This window comes from Hippocampus bargibanti, linkage group LG13, assembly GCF_051943395.1.
Source record: "Hippocampus bargibanti isolate YZ-2025 linkage group LG13, ASM5194339v1, whole genome shotgun sequence".
In the NCBI taxonomy this organism is placed as follows: Eukaryota; Metazoa; Chordata; class Actinopteri; order Syngnathiformes; family Syngnathidae; genus Hippocampus; species Hippocampus bargibanti.
In genome coordinates, this window is record NC_142746.1 from 19,758,392 (window position 1) to 19,769,482 (window position 11,091).

Below are 11,091 nucleotides of genomic sequence, written 5' to 3' on the forward strand. Positions count from 1 at the left end.
GGGTTTCAACTTTTGTAAGTTAAACTTTAATCCGGGATGTTTTGTTAGAAAAAAATTAGAGGGGACACTACAGAGCCATTTTGAACAATGCTTTTTCAATCTATGAAAATTGGGAGCCATATGAAACTCCAAAAGACCTTTTTGTTGATGGTAAGGACCATCATGCGACACATACTCAGATTTTGTCACGGTTTGCAAGGTGGTGATGGCAGTTGTGGATCCCAATAAGCAGGCAGGAGGGAGCAGCAGGTTGTGTTTGAGAAATTGTATTAAAATAAAGTCAACAGGAACAAAAATCTAAAACATCAAAGTCAATCAAAAAGAAAAATACAAAGTATCAAATAAAGACCAAGAGTAAAAGTCTGCCAAGATGAAACAAACACATGCACAGCATACAATGCATTCACAATGCGTACAAATCATACAATGACCCAACATCGAATGGTCGTGCCGGGAGTCCTTTTAACTGTCACTGATTGGGAACGACCGGCACCTGCGAGGCAGCAGGCAGGGCTGACAGCGCCACCCGTTGGTCACCAACTAGATCATGACAGATTTTTTTCCCTGCTCATGTTTATTTGACACATCGTATTTTCCAGTGTATAAGGCGCACCGAAGCATAAGTCGCACCCCCAATGAATTGGATTGGATTTACCTTTATTAGTCTCAAAGTGGAGAAATTTACATCGTTACCCCTAAAACAGGAAAAGTTACCAATAGGGCCAAAAAAATAATGTTCTGTCTCATCAATAGATCAGAGAGATCACCCTGCTGATCTCCAGCTATATCAACAGCGCACATCAGCAGAAGGCTGCAGCCCATCACCTCTCCGCCCCTGCTCTCATGGTAGCTCAGCCTATCAGCCTGAAGTGCAAAGAGCTGCGTAGCAAGTCTCCACCAGCGTTGGATCGTCCTTGGAAGGCCCCCACGTTGTTGTAACGACACAGTACTTTTTTAAAGTTCATAAAAATAAATCGGAAAGAGTGAAGTCTCTACAGGAGAACTTGAGCAGTACCCGTTATGCAATGTTTGGGAGTTGATATACGACTTGAATTGGATTCCCTTAAAGGACAACCGACGCCTCCGGTCAAGTTGTGTCCGTAATTTGTAAAATCACTTCAAATGACTTCTACTGAGCATATTTTACAACGATTCCACCGCATATAGGTATATTTTACGTTTTAAGACTCACGCTGAATATTCAGGAAGTCTTGTTTTCGAGTTGATGACGATGCCTGACGTGACGTCACGGAGGGAACACCCCTGACCGAGAAAGTGACACACAATGCATTTTGGGTAATTTGTTTGGTCTCAAAACTTCGTGTTGATGGCGAAATTAGAAGAAGAACACATAAATAACGCGATGTGTGTTGCACCAAGACTACTATTTGACACTAGTTGACACAAATTCCCTCAAATCAGCCCATTTCCAACGGAGCTTGGGCGCCATCTTGTGCATTTTCCGGGGAGTTACATTGGAGTCCAGACGCCTCAAAATGATACGGAAGGACTTCTTTAATCGATTGCAAACATTTATGCTTTCCTCTTAACTATTTGAATCATATTCATAACTGGATGAGTAACAAGAAAGCATCTTCTCCGAATCTGAAGCCATTGTTTTGATTCTAGAGCAAGGCAAGACGTCCCTGCGTGACGTCACGAACAAGCGGGCGGGATCTTCTGAAACTCGCCATCTCCGAGGTCATTTGGAAGTAGTTTTGGGACACTTTCACTCATTTTTATTGGTGTTTTGCATTTGACTAAAAATATCAGCCTGTGTGTTTTAGGTATTTTAGATGCTATAGAACGTTTTTCTGACGTCAGTTAGGAAACAAAAAAATGGTGTCGGTTGTCCTTTAAGTTTATAGGTACAAATGTACAAACCAATTTGAGCATTTTCCTTATGAGCAGTTGTTGCCTTTCAGTGCTCTGGCGAAAGTGTCAACACTGTTTACTGATTAACTAATCTAATGTTCTCCGTATCATTAATCTCTGCTGTCGTGCGCATTTTTTGTACACACTCTGTGATCTGAGGGAGACTAGGTTGTTTTAAAAACTAATTTATCTATATCCATCATTTTTGTGAAGCGCAGTGTTTTTTTCTCTCTATAAAAATCAGAACACTGGTTGACACTGCAAAAGTTCTTAATTTAATAACACAATGCTAATATCCCCCTTGCATCAAATGATCGGATTAGATGATGCAAGTGTACGGTACCCAATATTCTGACTGGAAGTATCAAAATGCAGTTTTAGCATGCAAGCAAAAGAAATGAAGCTATAGATATGGTGACCCGATTGGGCAGAAGGACAAGTTGTAAAAGAGTAACCTACCTGCCAGTGATGTACTTCGTAGTTACTGAATAACCAGGATGGAAAGGAAACCGATACCCAAAAGTACTTCTTAAAGTTTCAGAATTATATTCCATGTTGTTTTTGCAACATTTACCACACGCATCATCATGTGGTTTCAAAACTTAAAATACAAATCATTGATCTTGTTATTTTAATAAGTTCCTCCCATTGTCAGAATACATTTCCGGAACACGCATACGTGAAGAAACTATGACAAATAAAAGATTCCAATCTGGTGATCGATCTTTATGACATTCATTTTTCAACGCAAAATGTAACATTCAGCATTTATGCGATATCCGCCATCTTAAGGTCACTGGATAAAGAAAACCTGTATGCTAATAGTACTTATAATAATAATAATAATACATTTCATTTAAAAGCCCCTTTCAAAACTCTCAAGGTCACTTTTCAGTCAGTTCTTCTGTGGGTGAGCAGCAGCAGCCACACACGCGAGTGTTCACTCAACTCAGAAGTAACTCAAATCGATGGAAAGCAAGCTAGCTAATAGATAGCTAGCTAGACAGCCAGCTATCAGAATCAGCCTTTAATAGTCCCACAATGAGGAAATTTGCAGTCATTTTGAGAGAGGAAAAAACAAGCTAGATAGATACCTATATAACTAATAGATAGCCAGCTGGCTAGCGACATAGCTATATAACTAATAGATAGCCAGCTAGATAGCTAGCTAGCCAGATTAATAATAATAATAATAAATGTCATTTATAAGCGCCATTCAAAACTCTCAAGGTCAATTTACAGTAGCTAATAGATAGCATTTAGATAGCTAAAAGATAGCCAGCTAGCTAGATAGATAGCTAAAAAAACTAATTGATAGTCAGCTAGATAGCTAGCTAGCCAGGCAGATGGCTTATAGATAACAAATAGATAGGTAACAGATAGAATTTATATAACTAATAGATAGCCAGCTAGCTAGATAGATAGCTAAAAAACTAATAGATAGCCTGCTAGATAGGTAGCTAGCAAGCCATATGGCTAATAATAATACATGTAATTTCTAAGTGCCTTTCAAAACTCTGAAGGACACTTTATAGTCACTGGATTTTTTATTTTTATTTTTTTAATGCGGAGTGAGCAGCGGCAGCCATTCGCGCCAGCTTAAACTGATTGTGAGACGATTTGAATAATTGCTCAAAACCTTGTCATAGTTCGAACCACACCTCCCAGTCTCCAGTGGCCGAATCTTAGATTGCACTTCCCTACAAAATAACCCTCATTGGAGCGTCTTGAGTGACGTGCTGATACCGTCAATCGCTACTTGACGGCAAGTGACACTCCCTCATTCCAACCCTCTTTCGCACAAGGTAGTGGGTGGTTATGTGATACCATGACCTGTCTGAACTAGTCTGAGACATGCTTTTGTTCCAGGTTGCCATGGTGATCAGCAAAAAAAGAGGGAGGGCAAAGGGGGAAGTCAAAAATTGGGTGCAGCAAAAGAAGTTAAACAGTTACAGGTAAATACAAATATTTATACAACTTCCCTTTGTGCTTATTTGACTATTGTGTGTGGAAATACATATGAATGACTGTACTTCACAACCCCTCCAGATTTATTATTATTATTATTATTATCATCATAACTTCACATTTCTGTCTGTAACTGTGTATTATTTAACAGAATTTAAACAGATCGTTTTGCTCGCAAACACCTCAAGCCGCAACAGGAAATCAAAATGACTGGCAGATTCACAGCCCTCATTCGGTTTCTTTAGAAATGGTCTTATTTCCTTTGCCACTCCCTCCATTTTGCTTTTACGAAGCTTGTTTCATTGTTGCGTGAAGACAGTGCGATTCTAAATGCAAAACAAAACCTGATCGACAGGTCGAACGCAATCGTGAACAACTTCAGGGATGGAACACACCTCTTCACTGAAAACAGTGTTGTCAATACAAAAGGTACCCTCATATAGCGCGATCTCAAAAAAAAAAAAAAAACCCAAATGCATGCTGGGTACATACATACATGTAGGTATCAGGTGGAACGATGTTAGTGCTTTTTCTGTGCCGGTTCAGTTTCGATACCTCAAGACAGGATGGCGAAAGGTCACATGTGATAATCAATTGCTAGAAAGTTCAAAATATGTTTCATTTTGGTTATTTAACAAATAATTGGTGGCCCGTAATCTAGCGATTAGCGCATACACTTCACAGTAGTGATGGGAATTGCGGCTCTTTTCAGAGAGCCGGTTCTTTTGGCTCGGGTCACTAAAAAGATCCGGCTCTTTTGGCTCCTAAATGGCTGCTCGGTTTTTTTGTTGCTTAAAGGACAACCGAAACCATTTTTAGTTTCCTAACTGACATCATAAAAAGGTTTTATAGCATCTAAAATACCCAAAACACGCAGGCTGATATTTTTAGTCAAATGCAAAACACCAATAAAAATGACCTAGTGTCCCAAAACTGCTTCAATCATTAAATAACCTGTAAAAACGTACATGAGATACACGAGATAGATTTTATCATATGTTATAAATACATAATTAGATAAATTCATGAAAAATAAATGGATAACAGCACAGATCTGGTGGCTGGCGAGCCATCTGGTGGCAGGCTAGCTGGATAGCTATCTATTGGCTATCTATTAGCTATATGGCTGGCTAGCTAGCTAATTGAGTCGGGAAACATATAGGCTATCTGGCTAGATATTAGCTGTTAGCTATCTATTAGCTGGTTACCTAGCTAGCTTTTTTCATTTTGCTATCTGACTAGCTGGCTGGCTATCTATTTGCTAACTATTCACTATTTGCTTTCTAACTAGCTAGCTGGCTACCTAGCTAGCTATCTATTCGCTATCTAACTAGCTATTAGTTATATATTAGCTAGCTCGCTAACTTTCCATCTATTTGAGTTATTCCGAGTTGAGCGAATGCTGGTGCGGTGTAGCTGCCGCTGCTCACACACAAAAAAAACTTCATCCTGTGACTGTAAATTCACCTTGAGAGTTTAGAAAGGCGTTAAGAAATTAAATGTATTATTATTGATTGTGATTGGCTGGAAACCGGTTCAGGGTGTCCCCCGCCGACTACCCGTGAGAGCTGGAATAGGCTCTAGTGCCCCCCGTAACGCATGTGCGGGGAAAAAAAGAGCATCTGAAAATTGATGGATAACAATTTTGCCATTAACTCTATTTTTTTGTTGTCTCATTACAGTATGCGACCCAAAAAAAAAACTTTATTTTAATCATGTATTAGTTGTATTATTTTAAAATAAAATAAAAAATCAACCACAGCCTTTAAAACATTTTATTAAAAATAATCCAACAAAAAAAACACACGCACTTGTAAGAAACTGTACAATCTAACATGGAATTTAAATCATTTAAACAATGTCTACAATTTAAATACCACAATTAAGCATGGCAGAGAGAGATGGGATAAACTTGACCCAAGTTATAAATAGAAGGCAGTACGAATGATGCCAATAACCAAGCATTTTGATTGTTCCTTTACAAAAATTTGGTCTTTTCCAAACGGCGTACGGCACATTCCAAATATGTGCATCCAACGATGACTCTCCTCCTGCCACAACGAAGTGCTTACATGGGGTCCATTTCTCTTTGCTACATAGAAATAAAACAGCAATATTATAATATTGAAACATTTGAAGATAAAGTCTATTAAAGGACAACCGACGTCTCCGGACAAGTTGTGTCCATAATTTGTAAAATGGCTTCAAATGACTTCTACTGAGCGTATTTTACAAAGATTCCACCGCATATAGCTATATTTTACGTTTTTTAAGACTTGCGCTGAATATTCCGGAAGTCTACGTGACGTCACTAAAGGAACGCTCCTTACCGAAAAAAGACGCATTGTAGCGGTCCTTCCATCACGTCAATGCATTTTGCTGTACTTTGGTCTGAAAACTTGGTGTAGCACCAAAAAGAGGCAGAAGAGGGCGACAAAGCTCAGTGTAAGGAATTAATCAGCCTGTGGAAACGGGCTGATTAATTCCTTACACACAGCTTTGTCGCCATTTTCTGCCGCTTTTTGGTGCTACATTTCTCGCCCCCAGATACCTCAAAATGGCACGGAATAAATTATTTAATCGATTGCAAACATGTATGCTTTCCTCTTCAGAACTATTTGAATCATATTCATTACTGGATGAGTAAAAAGAAAGCATCTTCTTCGAATCTGAAGCCATTGTTTTCATTTTCCAGCAAGGCAAGACGTCTTGGCGTGACGTCACGAACTGGGGGCGGGACTTTCTGAAAATGCCCAATTCGCAGCTCATTTTTTTGCAGATTTTGGACACTTTAAGTCATTTTTATTTGTGTTTTGTATTTGACTAAAAATATCATCCTGCGTGTTTTGGGTATTTTAGATGCTATAAAAAGTTTTTCTGATGTCAGTTAGGAAACAAAAAAGTGATGTCGGTTGTCCTTTAAGTCTTGTTATTCTATTCACCTGAGCTTTGTTATACTTCTGACTTTGACGCCTTCTCAAGAAGAACTACGGACAGACAGAAAACAAATCATTTGTCAATAAACTAATGTTTAAGATGAAAAAAAAATGACGATTTTTGAGTCACGTCCACTTACCAGGAGTAGCAGGCCGGCCACCACGGCCAACACGACTACCACGATAACAGCAATGATTCCACCGGTAAGATTCTTCATGGTGAATGTTGGAGCTTCCTCATCCACATAATACACCAAGATGTTCTCCATCTCCATTCTCTGGGTTCCCACAACGGGTTCAAATTTCTCCTGGTTCTTAAACAGCGGCAGCACTTTTACCTGTGAGAAAAAGAGTCGATTAGATTGTCAATTCTAGCTCACTCGAGAACTTGGAAAAAAATTGTGGCAAATTGCACTGCAGTAAGTACATCTTTCTCCATGTAGTAGGCCATTTTGGTCAGATCGCTCTTGCGCTCTCCTTTGGGCTTCATCACATCCACCACAATCATGCGGGCATCAGGGTCATACTAGAGAGAAGAGGAAGGAAACGATTGAAACTTCAAATACGTAAAACTAAAATACACACCCACGAATCCACTTACCTCAACCTTTTTCACCATGTCCTTGTTAAAGTTAGCATAACGTTTGTTGATAGCATCACCGATAGCCCTGTTCGGGAAAGAACACTTGGATTTCTTTTTTTTTTTCATTTACAGCTTAAAATGTTTAACAACTGAATTTTCCAATAATCACAATAGCGTATGTACTTACATCTTCAATTTATCAACATCCACAGGTCCTGTCACTGGTTTGTGTGTCAGCTGAAGACGGACCCAGCTAGAAGACAAGAACAATTTAGCACAAAGAAACTATACGCTTCGCAACACAAAATGAAGATATCAACACTTACTAGGTCTCAACCAGCTTCTCACACTTAAGGTTCTTATCTTCCTTGTCTGTACGCCGAACACCGGCGCTATTGACGCACCAGCACTCTTCTGTGTTGTTGCACTGCTTGGCCTTAAATTTGCCATCGTTCTCACACTCGGGGTCATAGATGCCATCATTGTCCACAAAAGCGGTTTCGTCAGGTTTTCCTCCAAAGGTACGAGTGTCCAAGCCTTTTTTAGCTCTGTACATCTCAGCTTTCATCAAGAAGCACTTGGGGATCACTGGAGGTGAATTGTAAGGGGAAATTCACGTGTCAAATAGGTTATTCTCCAGTGGAGTAAAATCATGAAATGGAAATTTATTTACTTACATGTAGAGCAGTCGAGCTTCTGTTTCATTTGATCACCAACCATGACATAACACTCACAGGGATTTCCATCGCAGGTGGCCCATTTCATTGTGTTACATGAGCCTGAATAGCAGCAGAATTAACAATGATGTAAAAAAAACTCATTAAAAATCGCTTTATCCCAACCGAGTGGTAACGAAAAAAATGGGGGTTGACGTTTTTAAATATAGAGAGCAATTTTATGTTTAAAAAAATAAAATCCCATCATGACTTAATAGATATAAAAACTGCGAAGGTCATAAATGCGACAAGATTTGTATTTTATATAAGGCTAGCGTAACAAAAGCAAATGCTAATCAAGTCTTGGGCGTTGGTTACCTCAAACAGAGAAATCCCTGGTGAGCGGGACCGACTAATTCCCCACCCCCACTTAGCAACAAACCCGAATGTGATTGAAATCCGCATTAGGTTTTAACGGTTTCACCTCAACCGGCACACACAAAACATGTTTTCAAACGAACCTACTTTTGATTCAATCAAATACGTCACGGTAATTAAAATACAGGTGAGTCGAGTGTGTGAAACACGATATAAAAATCAACTGAAACTAGCTCCGACGTCGAATATTATGATTTTTATGATATTGTGACCACTTACATTTATTATTTACTTTAAAAGGTTGTCAAAACGAACGACTTTGACAAACTCTAAAAGCACCGTAAATGTAAATGTCGAATCCAGGACTTACAACTTTGCGCTGTCGCTCCAACCGCGAAAGCGATGAGCATAAAAGCAATCCACATCTTCATGATCGAATTAAAATACGTTTAAAATCCTCTTTAAGTTTGCTTTCGATACGTCCGTCGTCCACGGAGGTCAAAAATGGGTGTTGAGACAAAAAAGGCTTCCTGTTCTTCCTACAGGTGTGTCCTGTCCTCGTCAAACCTGTTTGGACAGACGAGAACGCGCAAGGTAGGGTGAAGGTAAAGGGGGGGTTTTACTCAAAGCAACAGGCGTGTCTCAAAACCAGAATCGAGATGACTCAATGAGTTTTGACTCGCTGCAAAGTGGAAGGCATGGCGAGAATTTATATCACCGTGAGTTTTAATACGTCACATTAATTTGATTGTGTTGCTTGCGAGGGGGGCGTGGAGATACGCGCGTACTTTTGTGCGACAAGGTTCTCAGGCATCCGCTTTTCTCAATAGTGTGTGTGTCCACAACATTTTGTAAACACACAATGAATCGAGTTAGCAAATTGCATTGTTTTTGTCTACACGCGAATTAAGCCTAGAAAATAAAATTAACCAAGAAAAAAAAATAAGAGAAATCCTGGGAGTATCAACACGTCACATTAATTTGCGTAATAGTATGAAGGGGGAGGAGTTTGTTAAAAACAAAACACACGCGCACACACAAACGACGCGAACGCCGCTCCTTTTCCGGTCTGACCAAATTTGGGAATAATAGTTCGAACATTGTTCTCCTTTTGTGTAGGTATGCAACTTTTAGTAATAATAATAATATAGATTTCATTTAGATAATAAGATAATAGGCATAATTAGATAATAATAATAATACATTTTAAATAGCACAGCCACCTTATGTCGGTATTTTTATACTTTGCACAATGTTCAGTTCTTTTTATGAAACGTTTTTCTGGAGTTATACATTTCAGTCTTCTGAAATGTTCTTTTTGTACAAACAATACATACTTTGTTTTTTTGTTGTTTTCTTTTACCCCCTCCCCACACCCCTTTCAATTTTGCTGCTGTAGATTGAAATATTCCGCATTGTGGGACTATTAAAGGCTTTCTGATTCTGGTGATAATAATAATAATAATAATAATAATAATAATAATAATAAGAGCCACTGAATTGTTTTGCTCAGGTTTAATTTTTTAAATTTCATATTAAAAATGCTTCTCATAATATACTAATAGTAAAACATGTTATATCTTACGTTTAACACTTAAATGCAATGTTACATTGGACTCGATATTTTGAATATTAAATCTCTTTTAAAACCTTTAAAAGTTCAATATTATCATACGATGACGTAATGGACAAGCCAAGCCAGTATACTGTGTCAGTATGTTTTAGAACAGAAACCAGATTTGAGAAAGCATTTAATAGCTGTTGTGAGTCATTGCTGGTGCAGATGAGTCAATATTTCAAAGTTTCAGTGTATATTTACCTGGAAAATATTATTCACAGCATACGTTCATTGATGTCTTTGTGATGATAACCATTCAAATTATAGCAAGGACTGTGAATAATATTTATGTTCTATGCATTTTAGTGACAAAGCCATGATATATCCAGCCAGGAGACACTCCAGCAAGATTGATGAATGGATAGATGGGAAACAAAACGTATATTTTAAAAATTGAAAAAATCACAAAAATTGAAAAAATCTACCCGTTGTAAATGCAATTGAAAGAACGATATGCCTCTTTCATATCAACGCAAATCATATTACCTGAATTTAACCCTTTCGGGGATAGCAGTAACTACTGTACCTGCATGTGCTACCCCTAGGTGTCAAAAATCGAATCACGCTCCATGTAGACGACTATGTGACTCATTCTGTGCGAAACAAGACACCTTGCAGAAGACATAACAGATCACAAAGCAGAAGGGACAGGGACAAGGTTGTGCCATTAAAAAATAAGATTCTAAAATATCCCTGAAGCTCATGTCATGACTTTTGGACAACCATAATTCTCCACACAAAAGTCATCCGACACAACATACCTTATTCTATGTATAATAAATGTGCTATTGTATTGTAATGAAAGAAATACACTGCATTGTATCATAAAGTCACTTTATTGACATTTGTGATGGTCATTTATGGCTTGGAATGGCGTAGGAGGTCGAAGGTCAAAGGGAATTGCTTTTTGGAAAGAGAGGCGCATTACATGAGGACTGTAATTAAAGAAATAAACTGTGCTGTAAAATAAAGTTTTATTTACCTTTTTGATGGTCGTTGATGGCTTATGGAAGGAGAGTCACCTTCCATAAGGACTGTTGGTAACTTAACCTCTGGTGCTGTTCGGTCGTGTGCTTC

At 38.5% G+C, this 11,091-nt stretch overlaps 2 protein-coding genes across 5 annotated transcripts in view; one reads left to right on the forward strand and one right to left on the reverse strand.

Annotated features, from left to right (window-relative positions):
* plekhh2 (pleckstrin homology domain containing, family H (with MyTH4 domain) member 2) overlaps nt 1-5,474 on the forward strand; it is a 31,952-nt gene extending 26,478 nt beyond the window's left edge. For 3 of the 4 annotated variants that reach the window (XM_089011922.1, XM_089011921.1, XM_089011924.1), the window contains 2 exons: nt 754-935; nt 3,745-5,474. In XM_089011922.1, the coding sequence (XP_088868048.1) occupies nt 754-935; nt 3,745-3,757 (195 nt within the window). In that variant the 3' untranslated portion in view covers nt 3,758-5,474. The other variant, XM_089011923.1, reaches the window with a different exon arrangement.
* A 129-nt stretch (nt 5,475-5,603) lies between these two features.
* Nucleotides 5,604-9,080, reverse strand: epcam (epithelial cell adhesion molecule). Its single transcript, XM_089011925.1, has 9 exons — nt 8,767-9,080; nt 8,040-8,141; nt 7,689-7,950; nt 7,550-7,615; nt 7,381-7,447; nt 7,207-7,305; nt 6,920-7,117; nt 6,786-6,830; nt 5,604-5,935 (listed from the first exon to the last, which is right to left on the reverse strand). The coding sequence occupies exons 1-9, from the start codon at nt 8,825-8,827 to the stop codon at nt 5,912-5,914; spliced, it is 924 nt and encodes a 307-aa protein (XP_088868051.1). The 5' UTR covers nt 8,828-9,080; the 3' UTR covers nt 5,604-5,911.
* Between the last annotated feature and the right edge of the window lie 2,011 nt (nt 9,081-11,091).

Bases quoted from the DNA above. Each gene is read 5' to 3' on its own strand.
- epcam (XM_089011925.1), bottom strand. From the start codon at position 8,827: ATGAAGATGTGGATTGCTTTTATGCTCATCGCTTTCGCGGTTGGAGCG. The intron at 8,142-8,766 runs GTAAGTCCTGGA...GCTGCTATTCAG, and splicing joins TGGAGCGACAGCGCAAAGTT to GCTCATGTAACACAATGAAA. The intron at 6,831-6,919 runs GTAAGTGGACGT...GTCTGTCCGTAG, and splicing joins TGGCCGGCCTGCTACTCCTG to TTCTTCTTGAGAAGGCGTCA.